The sequence below is a fragment of the Triplophysa dalaica genome, chromosome 13, assembly GCF_015846415.1.
Source record: "Triplophysa dalaica isolate WHDGS20190420 chromosome 13, ASM1584641v1, whole genome shotgun sequence".
Classification (NCBI taxonomy): domain Eukaryota; kingdom Metazoa; phylum Chordata; class Actinopteri; order Cypriniformes; family Nemacheilidae; genus Triplophysa; species Triplophysa dalaica.
The window spans coordinates 3,808,850-3,836,702 of NC_079554.1; the positions used below are offsets into that span (position 1 = coordinate 3,808,850).

A 27,853-nucleotide genomic window follows, 5' to 3' on the forward strand; every position below is an offset into this window, starting at 1 on the left:
ATATTTCCATAAGGCATCCAGAATTTTTTTTTTTTTTTATTGAATTATTGACAATCCAATATCCCATATAGACAGCTCTGTATGACTTGTCAAACTTTGGTTTCATTAGTACAGGCCTAACTTGATTTCAGTCTCAAACATTCAGGTCTAATATGAAGGTGCCTAAATATAGTTTGTCAATATAAGCAGTTGTGATTTATTTGACAAACAGCCATTTACCTGTCATGACTAATTTGCTCTTGCTTGCACTGGGCTGACTGATGTTCACCTGTATCGCTCCTGTCTCCAGAGCATTTCCCGCAACCTGTCACCTCCCTGTCACTCACAGCTGTGAAACCCACGGAAACCATAAAATTGCTGGCTTGGGGCTGGGACTCCCACCCAAGCATAGGCTGTACTTCACCATCTTGTTAAGACTCTGCATCTCAGGTTGTCACTAAATCCTTCCCTCAAAAGACTGCACCATTAATAGTTACTTCTGTGCTGTCTTCGAAATTGACAATGGGGGATAAACTGTGCAGTTGTCCAGTTGTGCTTGACCTGAAATCAGGTGGGTGTGATCTCAGGCTTAGCCCTGGGCAAAACAACCCTTGATAATACAACGAAATGGCAAAATTTTCTGTTGGGAAAATACTGATTCAAGACGTGAACATAAGAATTACGATTAGACACAGCAAGAATAAGAATAACATAACACTCTGACACAAGAGTAACATTTGATGTTCACATATGCAATATGGGATTGTCTTCTTGCAAAATTACAAAATACCCCTCAATCTCTCACAAGAGGAAGTCATTTCTGTGGCCAACTATGAGGTGTTTTATAAAGCAAATCGATTTTAATGTTTTTTTTGTGTTTTTTTATATTTTTCATGTAATTTGAAATAATGACAAAGACCGTCAACATGTAAGAACATGTAATCACATAAAAACATGTAATCTTACAGATTTGTATGGTATTCAGCTCAGTTTTACAGGATTTCTATACAGCTATTTTTGAAATACGATAAAAAACGTCAAATTACAGAAAAGGCTAAAACAACATGGAAATTTACAGGGGAAACATTTTATTTTATTGTATATCTCTGGCACCCCAGCTGCCGGAAATTTCCTTTTTTTTAAGAGATTTTGTTAACCTGGTCTCATTGGAAATGCTTACCTATGTACACTCGTAAAAAAAATGTTGGCGAACGAACTTTAACTTTGCACGAAATTTAATTTCACAAAATGTAATTTGTTTGAAACAATTCATTATAATTTGGTTGTATGAACCTTTAGAAGTCTCATAAAATTAAATTGTGTCTTATCTACACTAAAATAAACGTATATGTAACTATTTTTAAAATACATATTTATCATAAATTAGACATTATACTAATTAACTTCATAAAGTAGATATTGAGTCACTAGAACTCAACAGAATTGAAAATGTAAGTAAATTGAACAAGCAGCAAAAGGAGTTTACACTTTTTAAAGCGATACAAAGTACCATCAGCTACATATTGCTACAGTTTTGAGACACAAAATTGCACTTGGGGTGCTAAAGGTCCGTTAGAGAATAAATGTACACAAAATACAATGTCTGATTAAATTAAAAATCATTAAACACCAATATAATATAATATGGTGTTAACAATGTTGTTTGAAATTAGAGATATGTATTTCCTATGTGATCAGGTTGGATTTTTATACCGTGTATTTTTGAAGTATGGCATAAGAAGTCAATCACAGAAACAAAATACAAGAAAAACATGGAAAACATAATTTTACGGGAAAACCCTAAAAATTTAAAAGAAAAACATTGAAAACATGTAATTTCACATGTTATTTTACGGTTTATTTCTGGCACCCCAGTTGCTGAAAATGTTCATTTTTTACAGTCTACTATTTAGAACAGCTGTGCCAATGAGAACACTGGAAATGCATAAAAATGTTCTTTCAAAGCTTTCTAAAAGAACCACAGTCTCAAAGGACGTAAGGAAAAATCTTTTCAATCTACCAGTAAAATGAATCTGGCTTTGCAATCTGTGCCTAACTGGCATTAATGCAGCTGGTTTTATTGGTGGAGTGTTTCTGTTGGTTACAGGGAGAGGGAAGCGGTGCTTTGATTAGATTTGCTCACTGTAGAGTCTCTATTTCTTTCACAGTGGTGAGGTGGAGAATTCATATTGTGCCCTGAGGCAGCAAAGAGAGCACTTTTCACTAACAGAACACATTTTTTTCTCCAATTTCTTTTTCGTTCTTCAAAAGTCAGAATGTCAAATTTCTATGACACATTGTTTCTTTCTTTGAACAGAATGATTCAGTTTCTATTATTTGTGTAAGTTTAATGGCTTTTTCATTCACTCACTGAAACATTCTCTGCTTTTCTGAACTAAATTGTGTGATGTGCTGCTCTTTATTATCCCCTTTGTTAGAAACATGCATACTGAGGAAAAAAATAAGTTTTGTTTGGTTTTTGTCCATGTCTATTAACTTTAAAACTTTTTTTATGAAATTCTGTACCATTTTAAACAGATATGCTTATTTACTTGTATAGTCCTTGTCATGTAAAAACTGATCAAAACTAAAATATTTAACTTTTTCTTTCTGATATTAAGAAAGTACATACAACTGTGATTCACAATGCTAAGCTTAGAAAAATTACTTATAATTTGATCTGTCAGGACAAGACACAATATAAACAGTCTCATTGACAAATTACTAGCACAAGTATTATAACTAAACAAAAGGGAATTGTTGTTGACATAGAGTATGATTATGAGAAATGTCTGAATTCCAAATACAGGCTTAATGGTCGGAGCACAGTATGTTGGGATCTCCTCTGAAACTCTTCTAAAACTGCAGCAGAAGCCCCCAAGTCATGTCCCCAATGACATTTACATTCCATATACTCTTGTTGTATTTGGATTATTGAATAATTGAGATTCAATAAGACTTTGATGTCTAAATTGTCTGATCACACTTTCATTTCAATTAAAATAATGAAGAAAATAAAGGTTTCCAAAATATTAGTAGAATGGTACCTTAATCATGTCTGTTCAGGGTTAAATTTGGCTGAATTAAAAGTGCTGATGCAAATTTGAGTGCAATAAATCAATCAGTTCAGTTCTAACGTTTTCAAGAAGTGGACCATTTCACACATACGTTCACCTTTTTCCAGAAAATTCCTGCAGATTCTTTAAGTGTTTGCAGACGGCTGATCCAGCCAGCTCAGGTGAGTGGATGTTTATATTGACTCAGCATGAGGTTGGGGACCCTTTGAATTGGACAGATGTGTCAACAAACGTTGGGCCAGCACTTAATCAGCACCAGAGCATGAATGGATCAGGGTGGGATCAGCGCTCATCAGCAGCTTAATCGCAGTGTTCTGAGGGATAGAGATTGTGTTTGTGTGTGCTTCTGTGTGTGCATGCGTGCGTACGTGTGTGTGCGATCAATGCCCCATCATGTGTTATTGGGTCACACATACACATCTCAGTGGGATCAACCCAGCTAATACAGATAACAGCATATCAAACAGCCTATCAAACAATCATAGATAGACCACATACATCACCAAAGGGGACAGTTGTTAACGTAAGATTTGAAGCTTTAAAATGAATGATTTGATCTTGATCATCATGAACTTTCAGACTTAAAGTTACAGACTTGGCCACTTCTCAAATCTGAGCACAGTATGTTGGGATCTCTTGTGCAATTCTGTGTTATTTTGTTTATTGTTGTGTATAGATTACAGCTATTGGACACTCAAAATCACTCCTTTTGAGTGTTTTGAGTATTGAAACAATATAAGTTTTGTATTTTTGTATCTTGTTGGGACTACACAATTAATAGATAAACATATTTAGTTTAAAATATATAAAGAGATTTTTGTTAACAATAAACAATGGTACTGTAGCTACTGTGTATGAATGGCCCTTGATCTTCAAAATAAGTTCTGGCTCCTGAAGCAAAACTAGTTGAAAACCAATGTTTTATGTGCTTGCCTGCCAGGCTTCAATTTGTGTTTGCGGTAAAACTTTTACTGTTTGTTTATTCACTCTGAGGGATGAGTCAAAATATTGGCCTGTGGTAATCGACAACATGCTGCAAATGTGATACACGGTGAATAAATTGAAAAGAAAAAGTAAAATATTCCTCGAACAGCTGCAGTATGATGTCATCTCCCCAGGTCATTCTGTACAGGGCGAACTGCATGAAACTTCTGAAATCCAGAGAGCCACTTGACAAAACCCACGACGATGGATGGAATCAGAGTAGCCGAGATGTTTACCTCTTGTGATTATTATAGAAGCTCACCTGCCCATTTCTGAGCAAGACCTTTCACCGCGTCTAGGTAATTGGCACAAAGGGATTAATAAAGAAAGCTGGAATCTCTAACAAGGAGGAGGATTGCTTTTACTGGTTGTCACTTGAAGGTCAGCGCTAATTTGAGCTCTTCTGAGGGAGGGTGTGTGGTGTGAATGAGAGAGAAGAGAGATTGACAATGGCACGTAGAGGTTTGGATTTTATTCAGAGGTCTGGTTTTAACAAAAAAAAAATGTCTCCTTGTGACAAGCCCAAGGTTACTCCACCCAAAATGAAAATTTGTGCCAAACCTACATACATTTCTTTGTTCAGTTAAACACAAATTAAGATATTTGGATAATGTTAGCAACTGATATATCTGGGGCACCATTGACTACCGTAGTATGAAAAAATATTGTATACTTTTACATAAATTGCATGTAAATGATATATCTGTTAAACACAAAATAAGTTCTTTTGAGGAATTTAGGAAAGTAAACAGTTCAGGGGCACCTTTGCCTACCATTACATTTTTTTTACTACTATGGTGTTAAAGGTGATCCAGAACTGTCAGTTGCTAACTTTCTTCCAAACATCTTTCTTTTCTTTCAACTGAACAAAGAAATGTGAGCAGGTTTGGAAAAACTAGAGAATGAGCAATTCATGACAGATTTTTCTCTTTCTTTATTCTTTTAACAAAGGTAACTATTCATTTTAATGCAATATTGTTCACTATAATATATTTATCCATGCATGTTATCTTTTTTTTTTTTTTACAAATGTTGCCTTAAGTTGGTTATATGTGTATTTCATTGGATCTTAAATTTGTGAAGCACTGTGGCCAACAACGTTGCATTTAAATGTGCTATAAATAATTAAATTGAAAAATGTAATCCATCCTCATAATCTTTAATAAACAACATTAACCTACCCTATCTCTTGAAACTATACATATTTTATCTGAATGATGAATCATTTACCAAAGAATGAAATCAATCCCAGTTTATAGTCTAAATGTCTGCACTGGCCCTTTAGCCTTAGAGCCACAATTGTCAGTAAGTTTACACGAGAAACCTACAAGGAAGGACGCTGCATACGTGTGGTTGTTAGACAAACACAATGTTATGTAAATTGCAATATCCATTGTATGACAGCTCTCCGCTAGTGACTGAAAGCTGCCTGTAATTCCCAGGGTTAATTACCACATTTGCATGGAGTTTGGGGAATACAGCACTCCAAACTTAATTATCGCCCAGGAAGAAAAATTACATAACACACAGCCACAAAACCACTCAGTAATTCGTCATTCTGTAATGTGAACTTTCATCAAAAGATTGAACAACTAAACACAAAGAGAGCCTTTTTTCAGTTTGGTGTTTTTGTAACTTGGAAATCTCAAAGCAAGCACAATCTACTGTTTATGTTACACTCCTTAAATAGTTTAGCCCCCACAGCACTTTTGAAGAACAATGCACTTTATTTTGAAACATTGTTTTTAAAAATGTTTAGATTCTGTGGCAGCCTCTGCATTTTGCATATTTAATTGAAGGGCTGAGGCTGTAACATTATTATGCAGGCAAATAACATTCCCATCCATTGAGCAACAATTGTGCATCATATTATCTCAAAATTGTCATGTATTGTCATTCTTTTTTACCTGCCGTGTGTGTGTGGTTCAAAGCACATTCAACGATCACATACTCTTTCACATAGATTTAAATTTAGCCTAAATTGTGCAAACGCAGAACATGGTCCTATATTATTTAGTAGGCAGTTTTAGATAGTAGCTGCTCTTACAGAAAATGCCAAACGACCAAAGTTAGTATCTCTAAACTTCACTTCACAGTCGCCTCTTTACGAAGCCCTTGTTTTTATTTTCCCGTTGAGAAAAAAATGCATGCAAAGAAGAGGTAAGGTTGATTACTAACAATTTTATACATTAAACAACAGTTGTGAAACAAAGTCAAATTGTCTAAGGTAAAAAAGTATCTTTTTTTATTATTATGATAATGTCCATGTTAAAACATAATTAGCACATATAGAAACATGACAAAAGTGATATTCTCTGATTGTTTCATGTTGTTTTTAACACAACAATATAACATATATTAGAGCAACATGGGAGTATCTACACGAGAGACTTCAACCAATAGGCAGAATACAAAAAAAAATTGCAGAAGTTTACAGGCAATTAACATTTTTCTGTTCAAAAAAGAAAATTTCATTGGCCTAATCATTCTTAAAAAATGGGAAGTGTGAATGGGCCCGTTACTGCAGAAATTTAACTGAGAAAACATCGCAAAATCACAAAGCTGCTGTATTCCTTTATTTATTTATTTTTTATCAAAATCTTAGCCCTACAAGATCAAACTTAAAAATACATCAAAATTAAAGTCTCTAAATGTGCTGTTCTTGAAGAAAATGAAAAGCTTTAATTCATGTGTTTTTTACATGTACAAAACCCATAGTAGGTAAGGCTATTAATGCAACCGGTCTCTCATAACTTAAGTTGTTGCCCTTGTTATTAAATCGCATCGCTAATTTCTGGTCCACACTCCAGAACATTAGGCGATGGTATGCACCTCAATCGTATGTTGGCAACCGCTGTTATAAATGAAAAGAGAAAGAATGTAACATGATCACGTGAATATGGTGGACAACGGCCGATCGCATTCGTACTACACCCATTCAGAAATTTTCATTTGCATTATTCATTTAGCAGACGCTTTTATTCAAAGCAACTTACAAAGAGTCTAGGGAGCAATAAGTGATGACATACAGGAGCAATAATACAGTAAGTGCCAACACAAAGTTGCTGATTTCAACAAAAGCTAGAACACTACCTGTTGAGAGAAAGAGTGTGCTTTTTTAACATTTGTAAAGTGTATTCACAGAAGAGAGGGGTTTTAAGTAGTTTTTTTAATGTTGTGAGTGATGTGGTTGACCGGACCGAGTTAGGAAGAATGTTTCACCAGGATGGAGTTGTGAATGAGAATGAGCTGGAAAGCGATTTACTGCCCATATGGGAATGCAATACAAGAGGCCGCTGGTTTGCTGAACGCAGGGATCTTGATGGGGTGCCGGATTGTAGGAGGGTGTTAGAGTAAGCCAGTGCAGATCCAGTGATAGTCCTGTAAGCAAGCAATGGTGACTGCAATCTGAGACGGGCTTCAACCTGTGCGATGACAGGGTTGCTAGCAGTATCTGGTGATTGACAGTGTCATACGCTGTAGATAGGTCTAGCAGAATCAAGACCGAGTATTTAGATTCTACCTTGGCTAGCCACACTGCTTCATTGGCCAATTGCAGTGCTTCTGTGACCGAAGGCAGTGCTGTCTCAGTAGATTGGTTTGTTATGAGGCCAGACTGCTTGTCATCCAGTAGTTTGTTCTGGGATAGGTAGGAAGACACCTGGTTGAAAGGGACCCTTTCAAGTGTTTTAGCAATAAATGGGAGGAGAGAGACAGGTCTGACGGATCAAATGCTGGTTTCTTCAGTAGGGGTGTGACCGGGGCCTGTTTGAATGTGGATGGAAAAGTGCCGGTGAGCAGGGAGGTGTTGATGTTTGCTGGATATGGCCTGAAGGAGATGGGAGGGGATTGAGTAAAGGGGACAGGTAGTGGGGTGGCAGAAGAGAAGTCTGGTGACTTCAGGGTCAGTCAGTGGGGTGAAAGGAGTGTTTAAATGTTTGAAGTGAAGGTGGCGTGTACCGAGGTACTGCAAATTTTTTGTTCATGGATTTTTTTTAAGCTTCTCAGGTAAAACCATACATTCATTCATTTAAACCTCGTTAAGTATGTATGTATTTTTTTTAAATACATGGCTTTCATTAAACAAAAACTCCACATCAAGACAAAAATCCCTTCAGGGTAATGTTTGGGTAGACTTGTCTTAAAATAGTTTGTTTTATGTCATAGACTCGTTCCTTTTAAAATACCATGGCACTATATTTGAAAAGGTAATTCTGTATTTTTCAAACATGCATGATAGTGACGCATTTACATTTATGCATTTGGCAGAAACTTTTATACAAAGCGACTGACATTACGTCATCCTATACATGCGTGTTTGCAATCCCTTGGGAAAAAAAACCCACAACCTTGCGTTGTTAACACAATGTTCTTAACACTGAGCTATAGGAAAGCTGTATTTTTCAACCACGTATGATAGTGACACGATATTCTTTAGATTAATATTACCTTATAAAAACAACGCACTTTGAACATCCAAGTCAGCACTAGGGTCCCTGGAAAATGTCAATTGAATAAAAACTGACCACAACAGATCCTAAAATCCTTGGCAAACACATGGATCGACCTTGAGGCCAATCAATATAGAATACAGAACAAACTTTTTACTAGGCACCGTAATCAAGCAACATTAGCAAAACTACACGTAAGGCTAGCTTGAACCAGAAAAAAAAAAAAAGTCAAATGTGTGGCAATACTCTTCAACAACTAAGCGTCACCCAATTTTCAAATGATAATACGCTTATAGGAAGAGGTTTGGTCCCCTGGGACACAAAGACAAAGAATGGTGCGCAGAAACAGAACGTCATTAAATGCAAAGATGCGTCATGGTCTGTGGTTTTCTGCCTGTGAAAATCTATAGCATTTAGTATTTTCATAGCAAGGTTTGCATTGCTTTTACACACAAACTGAGCATTGTTGGTCATAATTAGTGACTTTGAACCACACTAGAACAAATGTTACAAAGAAAACCCACATCCGTAGATTTAGATTCAGTGTTTATTGGTCACATCATTCAGATATCACAATAGGGCCAATAGTTACTTCACCTTCTGAAACCATCCCTGGAAATAAAACGTTGAAAGGACATCAAGGTGTGCAGTGATGTTCTTAAGGAATTGTATCAAGTCCCCTTACTGTACCTGAATCAGACAAAGATCTCCCTTTCCTACTGGAGCCACACGTGGAATCACAGCACATGCACACCTGATCATTTTCATCTGCAGAGGCCCAACTGAGAAAATTGTTCAAAAATGAGTCTGGGTACAGAAACCCAATTTAGCAGAATGAATGTCGTTAATGACATACCCGTCGGCAAAGGAGCAAGCCTTGCTCTCCAGATTAGAGGGAGTTGAAGCAATGACAGCCTTCAAAGCACATGTTACATACACCTTGAAAAAACAAGATGTTTCAGATTACTCTCTTAAAGAAAGCAAAGAATTTCAAAGTTATATAGGGTCTCTTCACATACAGAGCCACTACCAGTCTGTTGAAACCTGAATGCCTCCAACTGAAACTGCAGTTTGTCATTCTGAACTCGGCGCATGAAACGGGAAGGTGAACCTGTAAGCTTTGCATCAACCATGCACCTAAAAGGATAGGAAGAATTAGCCCACTGGCTCACTTATTGAAGGCAAGGAGAGGACCCTTACTCACCCATAATTCTCGATAAAAGAATATCTTGGAACAGAGTTCACATCAGGGGCCGCAGTAGCCACACAGTCATCAATGAAAACACGCAAAGGAACATGGTTGTACGGTTTCAGGGAAGCTTCAAAGTTCATAAACTGACCCAGAAAGTACTGATTGGCAGGCCTCTCAAACATCCAGTCATCTGGGAGGAAGAAACAGTGTTGGCAACATCCACTTAAAAGCCAGGTCAGAAATATTTAGGGCAAGAGATCATTACCAGTCATAATCTTGAGAGAAAAGACAAGAACTTCTTCTCCAACTCTTGTTGCAGCAAAAGGAACCCAAGCGGGAATCAACGCATTGCTGCTGACATTATGCAACCTAAAGGCCAACGAAGAGTGAAAACATATCCCAGAATGAGAGTGCTAAACCTTCAGAAGAGATTATACTGTACCTTGGATAATGACACTCAATTGCAACAGCAGCTGGTTCTACCCTTAAGATGGGTGTTCCACCTACAGCCTCAGGGGCGTAGCGTAGAGTAAATGTGTACACAAGCGCATCAGCAGTCATCTGAAAAAAAAGGTAGTCAAATGTTACTACAGAGCTTGATGTTCAATTGCTATTGCCAACCCATGAGTTACTTCTAACCGTCAGAGAACTGCCACAAGTCTGGAGCTCAGATTCAAACATAAGAATTTGAGCATCAGGATCTTCTCCTACAGCTCCACAGCCTCCCAAACTGAGGAAGGCAGGGTTTACCACCTGGCCGTTGCCATAGAAGTCTTTCTTTACCTCAACCTGCACAAAATTCTCCTCACATCGTGCTGCTACGCTCACAGAAGGACTAGGTGTTCGTAGCTCAAAGGGCACTTCAGGCTGAAGGGGCTCTTCAGGCATTAGGGGATACTGCCAAGTCAATGGTGCCACAGGACCCTGTATCAGCTGCTTGGATTGTGTGTTGCCTTCTTGAAGAAGTCTCCTTTGATCTACCACAGGAGACATTCCAGGTTTTGAAGACTGAAAATAAGCTGATCCTTGTGGAGCTTGCGAAGAAGATAAAGTTGATGGCTGCTGCTGTTGCTGTTCCTGTTGTAATATTACAGGATCCTGGCCTCGTTGAAACCCTGACCACTGTTCCACAGACAATCCAACTGCTAAAAACAACAGCAATCCAACAGAAGTGCACGCTACCAGCCCCATAGTTGAAAAAATGAATCTAAAAACTTCAGAATGCTTTTTACTTCGCTGCAGCAGCTTTTCAAGAGCATGCAATTAATGTGGCACCGCCCTTTTTTGACAAGCCTAATGATTTTCCAGACCCGTTGAGATAAGGTAATCGTTCACCCACAATTGATATGAAGGGTACGTTCACACGAGACCGTTTTCAACTGAAAACAAAAAAATGTATGCGTCTTGGCAGTTCGTTTAGACGAAAACGGCGTTTTGGTGGACTGAAAACGCAAATCTTTGAAGACGGGTCTCATTGTGCAATTTTTTGAGTTTGCGGCATTTTCGTTTACATGTTAATTGTAAAACGGAACTTTCTTAAAACGATGACGTCACGCGCATGCGTACAGGCAGAACAATATGGCGGCTTCTCGCTGCTTAACGTTTCCCCAGCAAAATGTGGATTTGCTGCGCTAATTATACCAGCGGAGACGCTATGTACATTCGCCAGACTTTAAACACACATTCTAACCGTACATGTCTATGTGCCAAGTCACGTCCTTTATCTTTACAAAACAACATCTCCATATACTGGCCTGGCTTTCATACATTAGCGTTTTTAACCGTTTTCCTGGATCCGTGTAAATACAAACAGTTCTGATATGCTTTCATGTGTATGTGAAACTTTTCCAAAACGCAAAGGAAAACGTTTGCATTTTCCATCGTGTGGCCTCTGTCATCACTTATTCATTCTTTTAACATAAAACGTTACAAAGGATTAATTGAGGCTGCATCCGAAATGGCATACTTCCTTATTTTATAGTAGACAAAAAGCAGTAAGCGAACGAATAGTATGTCCGAATCGTCAGTATTCATAAAGAGTAGGCGATTAACATTGACCTTGCTTTGTTTTTAAATTGGCCATGCTTTATGTTGTGCATAGTTTTAATACATAGAATTTAAAAACGAATCATTTATATTGACCTTTTTATCAGTTGTTTATTTACGTTTATGTTTTATATGTATATTTGCCCTTTACAATATTATTTACTGCATAAATGTTTTTGTAACTTGAAGATATTGAGAAAAAAAGACAATTATTCACAAGATCATTTTAATTAGGTGGTTTAAACTTTAGTGCAATTCAAATTTGTAATCACGTTTCGTAAACGAATAATTGAAAAACACAAATAGGTCCTAAACCATTTAATTACAAAAATTGAATTACTTATTTATCCAAACGAAAAATGTAGACACGTGTTAAAATGGTGTGGTTTTATGGGTAAGGAAAGAAAAGAACAGATGAGGAGAAAGTTGAAAGTATAACGACAGCGTGGTCGGATGACATTTCTATTTAAAAAAAAAAATTCAATCATTTAGCATGGACAATAGACATGAGTGACTTCCCCAGATTTAGCTACAGATCGAAATTTCATCTTTAGTCCCTGGACAGGAATTCTAATACAAATTACAGCTTTGACATACATTCAACCATAAAATAACATATAACTCTAAATACCAGACAACCCAATACAACGCAATAAAACTGTAAGTTCAAAATGTCAACAAAGCCCAATAGCAAAAGCACACTAACAACAACATTGAATGATCACACACTTGGCTCTTTTCAACCATAGTTTTAAAGTTATCTTAAATTGTGCAAACGTAGAACACTGTCTTATATTATTTGGTAGGCGGTTCCAGCAAGCAGCAGCACTTAAAGAAATACCCGAACGATAAAAGTTAGTAGCATTAAACTTCACTTCACAGTCGCCTCTAGACGAAGCTCTTGTTTTTCTTAAATTTACATCCCGTTGAGAGAGAAATACATGCAAAGAAGTGGGTGCGAGATTATTAACATTTGTATACATTAAAGAACAGTTGTGAAACAAAGTAAATTTGTCTGAGGTAAAAAAGTATCGTTTTTTCATATTATTATGATAACGTCCATGTTAAAACATAATTAGTACATAAAGAAAAACGAACAAAGTGATTGTTTCATGTTGTTTTTAATACAACAATAGAATATATATTAGAGCAACATGGGAGTAACTACGCGAGAGACATAAACCAATAGGCAGAATACGGAAAAAAGTAGCAGCAGTTTACAAGCAATTAGCATTTTTTCTGTTACAAAAAGAAAATTCCATTGGCATAATCATTCTTCAAAATGGGAAATGTGAATGGGCCCGTTACTGCAGAAATTTTACTGAGAAAACTTTTATCAAAAGCTTATTCCTACAAGATAAAAATAAAAATACATCAAAAATGTTTCTGAACTTGAAAAAATTGAAAGCTTTATTAATGTGTTGTTTACGTGTGCAAAACCCATAGTAGGTAAGTCTATTAATGCAACCGGTCTCTCATAATTTAAGTTGTTTCACTTGTTATTACGTCACGTCGCTAATTTCTGGCCAACAATCCAGCACAGTAGGTTGCGGCTTTTGTACCTCAAACGTATGTTGCCAGCCGCTGTCATAACACTTACGTTTACATTTTTTTTACATTGGGTTTACCATTTACATTTACATTTTATTCAAAGCGACGTACATTGCTTTGTCCTATACATTTTACATAGGTATTTGCAATCTCCTGGGTTCGAACCCACAACCTTGTGATGTTAACGCAATGCTCTTAAAACTGAGCTACAGGAAAGCCTAAGTCATAAAGAAAAGTAGAATTACGTAACATGATTACGTCAATGGCCCAGTCCCAAATGGCGCAGTACATGTGGACTTGCGGTCACGTGGACTTAAATTGCGCGTGCTCGCCAAGTCTACGAGTCCGTGGAGTGTCCCATATCTCTTTTAAGCGTTCAGAAGTCTGCTTGCGAGCTCCTCGTTTGTGCCCTCGATGCGGTCTTCGGCGAAACCCGCATTGATGCAGACTCCACTGAGGTCCGCTACTCAGGAATCCTTGCGAACTCCCAATCACAGAACAGAAGTGAGGAGTGTTATGGATGTAAGACATTTACATAAACTTGAGGGATACATTTTTAAATGTATGTTTTGATAATTTAAATTTATTTATTAATTATTCACATTATTGCGTATCTATTTTCTATTAAGCCAGCTATTCAAGAATAAAACTTTTTATGCAGTACATTTTCTTATGTAAAGTAATAAGCATTGGTTTGTAAAACCCCACATCAGAAAAGTTGGGACATTATGGAAAACGCAAATAAAAAAAAGTAATGATTTCTAAATTTACTTTGACTTGTGTTTCATTGCAGACAATATGAACACAAAATATTTCATATTTTGTCTGGTCTACTTCATGTCATTTTTTAAATATACATCCTTCCTGTCATTCAGACCTGCAACACATTCCAAAAAAAGTTGGGACAGAAGCAATTTAGTGCTAGTAATGAGATAAATTGGTTCAAGAATGTTATGTGAAACAGTTGATTGTAATTATTATTTTGTACAAAAGCAGCATCCAAGAAAGGATGGGCCGAGGATCGCCAGTTTGCCAACAAATACGTGAAAAATTATTAAAACGTTTAAAAACAATGTCCCTCTGTTACGCCCCATGGCTCGAAAAGGATGCAACAAAAACGGGGACACACAAGAAAAGCAAACAATGTAAATGATTTATTAACGAAATAGAACTATACATAAGAAAAATCAATAGTGCATGAAATAGTGAGGAATCAGTGGTGTGAAGTAGGTGTATGAATAAAAGTGTTATGACGTAAATGTTTTGATTTCGGTTACTTTATACATTTAACAAAGGAACCATGTCCAAAATGGCCGCGCTCCCGGTCAATGGCAAATTGCCCTTTTTAAAGGCATGACCGGAAATCTGCAGCAGGTGTCCTCAATAAACCCATCCGGGAACAATCCGTTACTTAGAGCAACGATAAAGCAGGGGCCGTCACACCCCACCCCTTAAGACAGGGGTCTGTCAAGAAACCCTGTAAGCAAAGAACTTAATTTTCACAAAAAAAGTTAAATACTCAATTCACAAAGGAGCACGAGACAGTGCATCAGCAACAATATTCTCAGATCCTGGGATATGTTGAATATCAAGGGATTAGGCCTGAAAAAATAAAGACCAACGAATGAGCCTTTGATTAGGACAATGAAAAGAATAAAAAAAATGTCAACGGGTTGTGGTCTGTATAGACCACAACGGGTTGACCTGCACCAACATAAACATCAAAATGTTGTAACGCCAAAATCGAGGCCAAAGTTTCCTTTCCTACCACAGAATAGTTCAATTGGTATGAATTGAACTTGTGGGAGAAAAAAAAACTAACAGGACGGACTCTGACTTCCTCGTCATCCTGTTGAAGGACAGCCCCTGCACCCACTTGACTTGCATCCACCTGCAAAAAAAAAGGCCTCTCAAAACAAGGGGCAGCAAGAAACGCAGAAGAGCATAACAATGCCTTAACATTGTTAAAAGCGACTACACAAGTTGACGACCAAACAAGATCCATAAGTGGTGCAACCACTGAAGAAAAATTTTGGCAGAAAGAATGGTAGTAACCTACTTACCCCAAAAAACGCATAAGTTCCTCTTTTGTCACAGGAACATGATAATCACAAATAGCCTGAACTTTGGCACCTAAGGGACAAACCTCTCCATTTCCCACCACTTTGCCCAAATAGGTTAAAGTTGCCTGAGCAAAACTACATTTCGTCAATTTGGCCTCTCACAACCTCCTCAGGACAGCACACAAGCCTTTTAAGTGTAAATCCCAATAATCGCTGAACACCACCAAGTCATCCAAATGACAAATGAAGAAATTTCCTGAGCTCTTGGACTCAACGGCACCTGCCAATATCCCCTCAACAAATCCAGTTTGGTTACAAACTTGGCAGAACCAACCTGATCAATGCAGTCAACTACTCGCGGTAGTGGAAACAATCAGGCTTGGTCACATCATTAAGTTTACGAAAATCAGTGCAAAATCTTACCGACCCATCAGATTTTGGAACCATCAATCAAGGGGATGCACAATTTGAATTTGAAGGAATTGCAATCTCATTTTCTAACATATATTTATTTTCCGTTTCCATCAATTTTAATTTCCCTGGTGACACTCGATAATATCGTTGGTTGATAGGAAATGTGTCACAGATCACGTGGCAAGAACCCAGATGCAGGGTGGTACAGGGGTTGAACAGGTTTTTTAAACAAGAAACAAAACAAAGACCCACGATGGGGTAAAACCAAACAAACAGAATAAGGGTACAAGACTGACTAACACAATACTAAACTAAACAACACTTGATATAAACTAAACAAAACACTTACTAAGACTGAGAGAAACAGGAACAGGGAACCAGGAAACAACGGCTTACACAGCTACAGCTACAGCTACAGCTACAGCTACAGCTACAGCTACAGCTACAGCTACAGCTACAGCTACAGCTACAGCTACAGCTACAGCTACAGCTACAGCTACAGCTACAGCATACACAATGAACCAGCACAGGACAATGAACACGAGGATGTTTTAAAGGGAGAGGAACCAAGAGGGAACAGGTGCAGGGGATAAACAATCAAGGAAAGCTAATTAACACAAACTAGGAAACAGGAGGGTAGGAACGATGACGCAACTTGGGGAGAGTATGGAAGACCACAAGGTCAAAAAACATCTCTCCCCACATGAAACAAAGGATTCTGTATGATTCCACCTCTAAACCAAGAAATACCTGACCAGGAGAGGTGAAACCATGACAAAATGCATTACCCACATCAATATCATGCTCAGCCCATTCGGTTCGCGTAGGAGTGTCCCCAAACAATTCTGGAAAACTCTGTAACAAAGAAATCAATTGAGCAGACTGAAAAGGTAATAAATTCATCAAATTAAAAGTCAGGTTTTCCAAAGACTCCGTGTTATTTAACCGTCCACGTAGAACACAGTCATCAAGTTCATTATCCCCTTTCTCCAACCCCTTTTCTCCTACACCCAGATCCTCAATGGCAGAACTTGCCAGGAGCACTGGATGAAGGGAGCTTTCACTGTTTGATGTGGACCTCTCATAGTACGGTTTCAACAAATTTGGATGGTATAACCGAGTAGACCTCCTCCGATGCGGAGTGGCCACTATATAATTTTTATCACTCAGTCTATTTTTCACTACATACGGCCCCTCGAACTTTGCTTCTAAAGGAGAAGAATGCAGAAGGCATGACACAAGCACCTGATCTCCAGGCTCAAAAACACGACGTTCAGTTTTACGATCATATAACCGTTTCATGTTCTTCTGCTGCTTTTCAAGCATTGCACTAGCCAATTGTCTTGCTTGTATTAGCTTTTGACGGAATCCATCAACATATGAAAGCAAGTTTCTTGGTGAATCTGAACTCTTAAGTGAATTCTGAAGCACTGCCAAAAGCCCACAAACTTTATGACCAAAAACGAAGTCATTAGGACTAAATCAACTTCACGTGCAGCCAGTAATAAACATGGTAATCCTTCCTCCCAATCTTTATCCAACTGTACACAATAAGCACGAAGGAGAGATTTCAAAGTTTGATGAAACCTCTCCAATTCCCCTTGGCTTTTGATACATTTCGTTGCATAATACTTGTACATGTGTAATGACAATAAAATTGAATCTCAATCTCTTTGTGGATGATATGCACTAGCAAGGTTTTGCTTAATTCATAACTGTGTCAAGACTTGTTTGAAAAGATGAGATGTAAGGTTTGTACCCAAATCACTTTGAATGACCTTTGGAATTCCAAAAATCTACATAAACTGTGACAAAGCCTTCACAATTGACAGAGACATTATTGTACGTAAAGGATAGGCAGAAGGGAAACGTGTAGATAGACATAAACTGTAAGCAGATATTTGCTACCCGACTTGGAACATGGTAGAGGACCCACAAAATCCACCACCACATGTTCAAAGGGTTCCCCGTTTGCCAAAATTGGATTTAATGGAACTGGTTTCAATGTTTGATTTGGCTTACTAGTAACTTGACAAGTATGGCAAGTTTTAATGAAAGCTGAAATATTGCGCTTCAATCGTGGCCAAAAAAAATTACGCAAAACCCGATCATACGTTTTTCTAACTCCAGAATGACCAGATTTTTCATGAGCAACTTCCTAAACAATAGAACAAAACTTTGTGGGGACCACAACTTGAACAATAGGATCACCAACAAAATCCTCTCCATGAGGACTCAATTTCCTCAGCAAGAGCCCTTCCTGAACAAAGTATCCTCTGGCAACATTAGGTGCCTCCCTATCAGACAAAGCAAGAGTAAACAATTCCGCCAATGAAGAATCTACAAGTTGTTCCCTACCTAATTCGTCTGTGGAAAATGGAAAAGATAGATCAGACAAATTCGGTACAAAAAAAGAATCATCTGCCTTTGACACCTCAGACAAAACTACAGGTGATGAGGGTACATTAGGCCAAACTCTACCTCCAGCTAATTTGTTACCTAATATAAGATGAACACCTTCAATTGTTAATACAGGACGAAGGCCTACCACTACCTCACCAGTCACTAAATCGGAAGTAAGCTTCACTGCATGTAAAGGGACTGATAATGTATTCAAACCCATTCCCCGAACTAACATGCTCTCCCCAATGTCAGATTTCGAGGAAAATGGCAAAATGGAGTCTAGAATAAACGAGTCCACAGCTCCAGTGTCACACAAAATTTTTATAGGAACTTCTACAGTTCCACCCAATAACGACACTCGACCTTCTGTAATGAAAGGAGCATAACTAGATAAGCATTCATTAGAAATTTCACTCTCAGTCTCAGCGTCAACTAAGTGAACAGAATTGGCCATAGCAAGAGGTTTAAATTTATTTACATCAGCATATTTATTCTTACTCTTAAGTACCAAACAATCCGCTTTGCAGTGTCCTTTTTCACGAGAATAGTTACATGTGTTCGACGAATCAAATTTGCTTGAAAAAGTACGACCAAATTGTGGTGTGGAATTTCCAAATGGGGGCTACATTTGCTCCCTCACGCGTCTGAAACATAGAAACAGTACTCCTATGAGTAAGCACAAAGTCATCAGCCAACGACGCAGCCTCCTCAGGAGACTAAACTTTGTGTTCGTTAACGAATGTTGCAATCTGCTCAGGAATAGAGATTTTAAACTGTTCTACTATAATCAACAAGGAAATCATCAAATGTTTCCACATTAAGCGAAGCACACCAACGTGTAACATGTCGTCTTAAATCTCAACCAGGAAGGTTTCAGGCACGCACTCATAAACTTTCAATATTGCTAATTTAACAGTGTCATAATCTTTACACTCATCAATAGTTAGAGCAGCGAAAAGCAAGTTGCGCTTTACCAGTTAAAACGCACTGCAACAATGACACACAATTTATCTAAGACCAACCTTGAATTTCATTAACACGTTCAAACAAAGTAAAAAAAACATCTGGGTCTTGTTCATTAAATTTAGGTACAAGTTTCAAACTTTGATGAAGTTTAATCCCTCCATTAACACCAGATTCTACTGAACTATCGATATTAATCTTACTTTCTTGCAGTAGTTTGAGTTTAACATTTTCCAACTCCACTCTTGCCTTCTCCAACTCCAACTTTTCTCGTTCAGATTGTCGTTTCATTCTCTCAGAGAAAAAAAAAAACGACTGAGAAGCAGATACGCTTTTTGCCAGCACATCCTGAGTTTGTTCCATTTCAGCTGATAAAATTCCTTGCTCTACCAACTTTTTTTTTAACTCCATTTGTATAGTACTCGCATTGAATCTCTTATCACTGATTTCAATATGATAAAACTCTGCAACTCTGATAAGTTGCTCTTTTGAATATTCCATCAATAATACATGTGAAGGTGAACTAGCAAACTTTTGAACACAGCCATAAACACTTCAAAAACCGCAAGAATCTCGGAACCTTCCCGCTATCTACCTTTTCAGATAAATAATCTTTCTACCTTAGTAGACCCTAATCTTCATGCAGTTACCGGCGGGGGGAATTTAAGCACATAAGCCCAGTGGGTGGAACTGCAACTGGTTAAACCAGCGACAATTCACAACACCATGGAAGTGCTCCCGAGACAACCGCTACTACCTGCTTTCACCACAACACTGCAAACAAACCGGCATGTCTCAAAAGGAAGCAAGCCTCTAAGCCTAACCGGGAAAAAATTCCAAGTAAAATTTAACAAATTTGCACAAGAGTGACTTACCTGTCCGTGACTTCAAACTGCGATCCACTACATCAATCACTTTCAGGTGTCCCCGAAAACAGAAAGCAAGTACAACGCAACAAAATATTCAAACAAAATTTCTTTCCAAAATGTTATAACCAAACAAACATTTCAAACAAAATAGAACGAAACAAGCAAATTTCACAATCAAATAATTCTACGACTAAGAAGGACGAGCCCTCATTTGTTACGCCCCATGGCTCGAAAAGGACGCAACAAAAACGGGGACGCACAAGAAAAGCAAACAATGTAAATGATTTATTAACGAAATAGAACTATACATAAGAAAAATCAATAGCGCATGAAATTGTGAGGAATCAGTGGTGTGAATAAGGTGTATGAATGACAGTGTAATGATGTAAATGTTAAATGTATACAGTAACCGAAATCCAAACAAAGGAAACCATGTCCAAAAGGGCCGCGCTCCTGGTCAATTGCAAATTGCCCTTTTTAATGGCATGACCGGAAATCAGCAGCAGGTGTCCTCAATAAACCCATCCGGGAACAATCCGTTACTTAGAGCAGCGATAAAACAGGGACCGTCACACCCTCAAAGAAAGATAGGAAGACATTTGGAAATTTTACCTTCAATTGTGCATAACATAATTAAAAGATTTAAGGAATCTGGAGGAATTTCAGTGCGTAAAGGACAAGCGCACAAGCCTAAGCTGAACAACCGTGATCTCCGATCCCTCAGGCGACACTGCATCAAGAATCGTCATTCATCTATAAGCGATATTACCACATGGGCTCAGGACTACTTTGGCAATCCTTTGTCAAGTACCACAATAAGTAGTTACATCCACACATGCCAGTTAAAACTGCACTGTGCCAAAAGGAAGCCCTATGTTAACAGTGTCCAGAAGCTCCGTTGACTTATCTGGGCTCGTACGCATCTGGGATGGACCATCACACAGTGGAAACGTGTACTGTGGTCAGATGAATCAGTATTTCAGGTGTTTTTTGGGAGGAATGGACGCCGTGTGCTCCAGACCAAAGAAGACAAGGATCATCCAGAATGTTACCAGCAAGTCCAAAAGCCAGGGTCTGTCATGGTATGGGGTTGTGTCAGTGCCCTTGGCAAAAGTTACTTGCACTTCTGTGATGGCACCATTAATGCTGGAAAGTACATAGAGATTTTGGAGCACAATATGCTCCCTTCAAGTAGACATGTTTTCCAGGGACGTCCATGCATGTTTCAACAGGACAATGCAAAACCACATTTTGCACACATTACAAAGTCCTGGCTGCGGAGGAAGGGGGTACGGGTACTTTACTTGCCTGCAGTCCCGACCTGTCTCCAATAGAGAATGTGTGGTGCATTTTGAAGTGCAAAATGCGACAGCGAAGACCCCGTACTGTTGCCCGCCTTAAGACTTGTTTAGAGGAAGAATGGGACAAAATTACACCTGAAACACTTCATCACTTGGTGTCTTTAGTTCCTAAACGTCGTTTAAGTGTTGTGAAAAGGAATGGCAACATTACAAATTGGTAAGTGCCTTACTGTCCCAACTTTTTATGGAATGTGTTGCAGGTCTGATGACAGGAAAGGATTTTTATTTACAAATGACGAAGTTGATTAGACAAAACATGAAATATTTTGTATTCACATTGTCTGCAATGAAATACAAAGTAAAGTATGTATTTTAAGAAAGTACATTTAGAAATCACTACTTTCTTTTTTTATTTGGGTTTTCCATACTGTCCCAGCTTTTTCTCATTTGGGGTTGTAGATTTATATTTAGTGGTCTCTGTGCAGCTGAACACAGCTTCTGTATTATAGAGAAATATTAAATAACAACAAATATGCATTTTAAGAAGTGTGTACAGAAGAGTAGTGTATACAAATATAAATATACATAAACGGTTGCATTTACGTAATGACAATTGAATGCATTACAAAGAGAAGTATCTATTGCAAAATGCTTGTGTGGCATATCAACATATGAAATTCTGAACAATAAAAGCCAGCAGCTCCAGTCCCAAATAACAACAATGGGACAACAAGTGTGATCAACTTCATGCGGTGCTGCTCAGACTGAACAACGAATCACAACAGAGTACCAGGAGAGTGAATTGAAAGCACCGCTTGCTCTTTCAGATGTGATGACCTCAAGTCTCTCCCAAAATTCACTCCCATGTAAACCTTTTGGACTCGTGCCCTATGGGTCTGCACTTCCTGACATCAAGTGTGGACTCGGAGGAGGTCCACAAGACCAGAGTGCGCCATTTGGGACATGGCAATCAAGGTGGACAAACGGCCAATCGAATTTGTATTACACCCATACAGACAAGTCAGTACTCACCCATTTTGACCTTGTTAAGTATGATCAGTTATGATAAACCCCGTTTATCAGTGAACCCATATTTAATAAACCTAAAAATTCAAAAACAAGTCAAGAACATCAGGACTCTTAATTTCCAAAAGGTAATATGAACAAGGAGGATCATGGTCAAAAGAGAACCAAAAGTACGATAAAATAAGTAAATGCAAAGAAACAATGCCACATGAATAAATTGTAATGCTACTTTAAGTCTTAAGTACATGGTCTTCAAAATGCTTTCATTAAACAAAAACCTCCACATCAAGACAAAAATCCCTTCAGGGTAATGTTTGGTGTCTTAAAATAATTAGTTTGATGTCAGACTTGATCCTTTTAAAATACCATGGCACTATATTTGAAATGATAATTCTGTATTTTTCAAACATGTATGATAGTGACGTATTTATATTTATGCATTTGCAAGACGCTTTTATCCAAAGCGACTTCCATTGCATTATCCTATACATGTATACATGGGTATTTGCAATCTCCTGGGATCAAACCCAAAACCTTGCATTGTTAACGCAATGCTCTTAACACAGAGCTGCAGGTAAGCTGTATTTCTCAAACATGTATGATAGGGACATGATATTCAGGTAAAATATGACCATAAAAAAAAAAGCACTTAACATCCGTGTCAGCGCTAGGGTCCCTGGAAAATGTCAATTGAGTAAAAACTGACCAGAACAGATCCTAGAATCCTTGGCAAACACATGGATCGACCTTGAGTCCTCAATCAATATAGAATACAGAACAAATGTTTTACTATGCACCGTAATCAAGCACCTTTAGCAAAACGAAACTTGTATTAAGGCTAGCTTGGACCAGAATGTCAAATGTGTAGCAATAATCTTCAACACCCAAGTGTCACCCAATTTTACGAAGAGGTTTGGTCCCCTGGGACACACAGACAAACAGAATGCCATTGAATGTAAAGATGTGTCATGGTCTGTGGTTTTCTGCCTGTGAAAGTCTAAACCAATTAATATTTTCATAGCAAGGTTTCCATTGCTTTACACACAAACATAGCATTGTTGGTCACGTTTAGTGACTTCGAACCACACTAGACCAAATGTTACAAAGAAAACATCCGTAGATCTAGATTCAGTATTTATTGGTCACATCATTCAGATATCACAATAGGGCCAATAGTTACTTCACCTTCTGATACCATGCCTGGAAATAAAACATTGAAAGGATATCAAGGTATGCAATGATGTTCTTGAGGAATTGTATGAAGTCCCCTTAGTGTACCTGATTCAGATAAAGATCTCACTTTCCTACTGGAGCCACACGTGGAATCACAGCACATGCACACCTGATCATTTTCATCTGCAGAGGTCCAACTGAGAAGATCGTTCAAAAATGAGTCGGGGTACAGAAACTCAATATAGCAGAAAGTCGTTAATGACATACCCGTCGGCAAAGGAGCAAGCCTTGCTCTCCGGATCAGTGGGAGTTGAACCAATGACAGCCTTCAAAGCACATGTAACGTACACCTATAAAAAAACAAGATGCGTCAGATTACAATATCCTAAAGGGCGCAAAGAATTTCAAAGTTATATAGGGTCTCTTCACATACCGAGCAACTACCAGTCTGTTGAAACCTGAATGCCTCCAACTGAAACTGCAGTTTGTCATTCTGAACTCGGCGCATGAAACGGGAAGGTGAACCTGTAAGCTTTGCATCAACCATGCACCTAAAAGGGGAGGAAGAATTAGCCCACTGGCTCACTTATTGAAGGTAAGGAGAGGACCCTTACTCACCCATAATTCTCGATAAAAGAATATCTTGGAACGGAGTTCACATCAGGGGCCGCAGTAGCCACACAGTCATCAATGAAAACATGCAAAGGAACATGGTTGTACGGTTTCAGGGAAGCTTCAAAGTTAATAAACTGACCCAGAAAATACTGATTGGCAGGCCTCTCAAACATCCAGTCATCTGGGAGGAAGAAAGAGTGTTGGCAACACCCACTTAAAAGCCAGGTCAGACATATTTAGGGCAGGAGATCTTCATTACCAGTCATAATCTTGAGAGAAAAGACAAGCACTTCTTCTCCAACTCTTGTTGCAGCAAAAGGAACCCAAGCGGGAATCAACGCATTGCTGCTGACATTATGCAACCTAAAGGGCAACAAAGAGTGAAAACATATCCCAGAATGAAAGTGCTAAACCTTCAGAAGAGATTATACTGTACCTTGGATAATGACACTCAATTGCAACAGCAGCCGATTCTGCCCTTACGATGGGTGTTCCACCTACAGCCTCAGGAGTATAGTGTAGTGTGAATGTGTACACAAGCTCATCAGCAGTCATCTGAAAAAAAGTATTTAAATGTTACTACAGAGCTTGATGTTCAATTGCTATTGCCAACCTATGAGTTACTTCTAACCGTCAGAGAACTGCCACAAGTCTGGAGCTCAGATTCAAACATAAGAATTTGAGCATCAGGATCTTCTCCTACAGCTCCACAGCCTCCCAAACTGAGGAAGGCAGGGTTTACCACCTGGCCGTTGCCATAGAAGTCTTTCTTTACCTCAACCTGCACAAAATTCTCCTCACATCGTGCTGCTACGCTCACAGAAGGACTAGGTGTTCGTAGCTCAAAGGGCACTTCAGGCTGAAGGGGCTCTTCAGGCATTAGGGGATACTGCCAGGTCAATGGTGCCACAGGACCCTGCATCAGCTGCTTGGATTGTGTGTTGCCTTCTTGAAGAAGTCTCCTTTGATCTACCACAGGAGACATTCCAGGTTTTGAAGACTGAAAATAAGTTGATCCTTGTGGAGCTTGCGGAGATGATAAAGTTGATGGCTGCTGCTTGCTGTTGCTGCTGCTGCTGCTGCTGCTGCTGCTGTTGCTGTTGTTGTAATATTACAGGAGCCTGGCCTCGTTTAAACGCTGACCACTGTTCCACAGACAATCCAACTGCTAAAAACAGCAGCAATCCAACAGACGTGCACGCTACCAGCCCCATTGTTGAACAAAAAAAATCTGAAAAGTTCAGAATGCTTTTTACTTCGCTCTAGCAGCTTTTCAAGAGCATGCAATTAATGTGGCACCGCCCTTTTTTGACAAGCCTAATGATTCTCCAGACCTGTTGAGATAAAGTAATCGTTCACCCACAATTGAAATGAAGGGTACGTTCACACGAGACCGTTTGAAGACGGGTCTCATTGTGGAACTCTTTGAATTCGCGGCATTTTCGTTTCCATGTTAATTGCAAAATGGAACTTTCTGAAAACGATGACGTCACGCGCATTCGTATTACGCGCATGCGTACAATCAAAACAATATGGCGGCTTCTCGCTGCTTAACGTTTCCCCAGCAAAATGTGGATTTGCCGCACCAATTAGACCAGCGGAGACGCTGTGTACATTCGCCAGACTTTAAACAAACATTATAAATGTACATGTGTATGTGCCAAGGCACGTCCTGTTTCTTTACAAAACAACATCTCCATATACTGGCCTGGAGTGTATACTTTAGCGTTTTTAACCGTTTTCCTGGATCAGTGTGAATACAAACAGTTATGATATGCCTACATGTGTATGTGAAACTTTAACGTTTGCATTTTCCATCATGTGGCCTTTGTCATCACTTATTCATTCTTTTACCATAAAACGTTACAAAGGATAAATTGAGTCTGCATCAGAAATGGCATACTTCCTTATTTTATTGTAGACAAAATAAGCGAACGAATAGTATGTCCGAATCGTCAGTATTCATAAAGAGTAGGTGATTAACATTGACCTTGCTTTGTTTTTAAATTGGCCATGCTTTATATTGTGCATAGTCTTAATACATAGAATTTAAATATGAATCATTTATATTAACCTTTTTATCAGTTGTTTATTTACGTTTGTATTTTATATGTATATTTGCCCTATACAATATTGTATACTCCTTAAAAGTTTTTTTTATTTGAAGATATTGAAAAAATAAATGACAATTATTCACAAGGTCATTATAATCGGGTGGTTTTAACAGAGACACTTTGGTGCCATTCAACTTTCTAATCCTTTCATAAACAAATCATTTCAAAACACAAATAAGTCCCAATTAATCACAAAAATAAATGACTTATTGATCCAAACGAAAAATGAAGACAGGTGTAAAAATGGTGTGGTTTTATGGACAAGGAAAGAAAAGAACTGATGAGGAGAAAGTGAAAGTAACACGACAGCGGTCGGATAACATTTAGATTTTTTAATTTAATTTATTTATTGAGCATGTACAATAGACAGTCACTGACTAACCCAGAATAAGCAACAGGACTAAATTTCATCTGAAGTTCCTGCGGAGGAATTCTAATACAAATTACAGCTATGACATACATCCTTCCACCGAAAAAGCACATATAACTTTAAATACCAGACAACACAATACAACGCAATAAAACTATATGTACAAAACATCAACAAAGTCCAATGAGAAAAGCACGCCAATAATAACATTCAATGATCCCAGATAGCACAATCCCTCTGGCTCACGTCTATTTGACATCTGCATTTACATCTGCAATACATAGTTTGCTCATCTGCAACACGTCTCAGATACGTCTGAACGTCTGCAATACGTCTGCTAAAGATCTGGAGATCTGCAGTGTAAAAACATCTCCTAAACATCTTAGAAAGAGCAGATGTACATCAACTCTATATCATAAACATCTTACAGACATCTTCAAGATGTCTTTATGACTCCTGACTGCAGACATCTCCGAGACGTATTGCAGATGAGCAAACTATGTATTGCAGATGTCTTGGAGATGTAAATGCAGACCTCAAATAGACGTATACTAGACGTATGTGTGCTATCAGGGATCACATGCTTGGCTCTTTTCAACCATAGTTTTAAATTTAGCTTAAATTGTGCAAACGTATAAAATTGTATCATATTGCTAGGTAGGCAATTCCAGCTAGTAGCAGCTCTTACAGAAAAATCTGAACGACCAGAGTTAGTAGCTTTAAACTTAACTTCACAGTTTCTCTAGACTAAGCCCTTGTTTTTATTAATTTAGGTCCCGTTGAGAGAGAAATTCATGCAAAGAAGTGGGTGCGAGATTACTAACAATTTTATACATTAAACAACAGGGCTGCGTTCAGCCCTAACAAAACGTTGCTAAATGTCACGGTGTGACAAATGGTATATGGAACTTATTCCCGTTGAAGCCGTGTTTCCGCTGGGACACTTTGAGTGTAACACCGGTCCCAGGCCTGTGTGTGCATCTGTTGCCATGACAACCCCAAATGACCGATTGGAAACAGGTGTGGGGAATTTACCTTGGGGGTTTGAGTGAGGTCCTGTCAGCACTTGAGAGAGTATAAAAAGCAAGAGAAAGAGACTGTTGGGGTGGTTCTCTCCCGTGAGAAGTCGTTTTATCGAGTGGTTACAGTTATTGGAGTGCGGGTGAATGAAGAGGAGAGTGTGGACTTGATGAGGGACTCGAGGGCAACAGAGGGAAAGTGAAATATCCTGTTTGCATTGGAGAGGAGCTAGGTAGTCGAGA

The 27,853-nt window shown here is 38.4% G+C and overlaps 2 protein-coding genes across 2 annotated transcripts in view; both read right to left on the reverse strand.

The window, feature by feature from the left end:
• LOC130434515 (uncharacterized) overlaps positions 1–10,874 on the reverse strand; it is a 33,995-nt gene extending 23,121 nt beyond the window's left edge. The window contains exons 1-8 of the mRNA XM_056764714.1: positions 10,744–10,874; positions 10,323–10,653; positions 10,126–10,244; positions 9,949–10,052; positions 9,696–9,873; positions 9,511–9,628; positions 9,348–9,430; positions 9,182–9,273 (exon numbers count right to left, since the gene is read on the reverse strand). Of these exons, the coding sequence (XP_056620692.1) occupies positions 9,182–9,273; positions 9,348–9,430; positions 9,511–9,628; positions 9,696–9,873; positions 9,949–10,052; positions 10,126–10,244; positions 10,323–10,653; positions 10,744–10,874 (1,156 nt within the window). The remainder of the gene's footprint in view (positions 1–9,181; positions 9,274–9,347; positions 9,431–9,510; positions 9,629–9,695; positions 9,874–9,948; positions 10,053–10,125; positions 10,245–10,322; positions 10,654–10,743) is intronic.
• A 5,275-nt stretch (positions 10,875–16,149) lies between these two features.
• LOC130434516 (zona pellucida sperm-binding protein 3-like) lies at positions 16,150–25,321 on the reverse strand. The gene is made up of 10 exons (XM_056764715.1): positions 25,313–25,321; positions 25,170–25,195; positions 24,739–25,069; positions 24,544–24,662; positions 24,367–24,470; positions 24,111–24,288; positions 23,926–24,043; positions 23,760–23,842; positions 23,598–23,689; positions 16,150–16,259 (listed from the first exon to the last, which is right to left on the reverse strand). Exons 1-10 carry the CDS (start codon positions 25,319–25,321, stop codon positions 16,150–16,152), a joined length of 1,170 nt encoding a protein of 389 aa, XP_056620693.1.
• Positions 25,322–27,853: the final 2,532 nt, after the last annotated feature.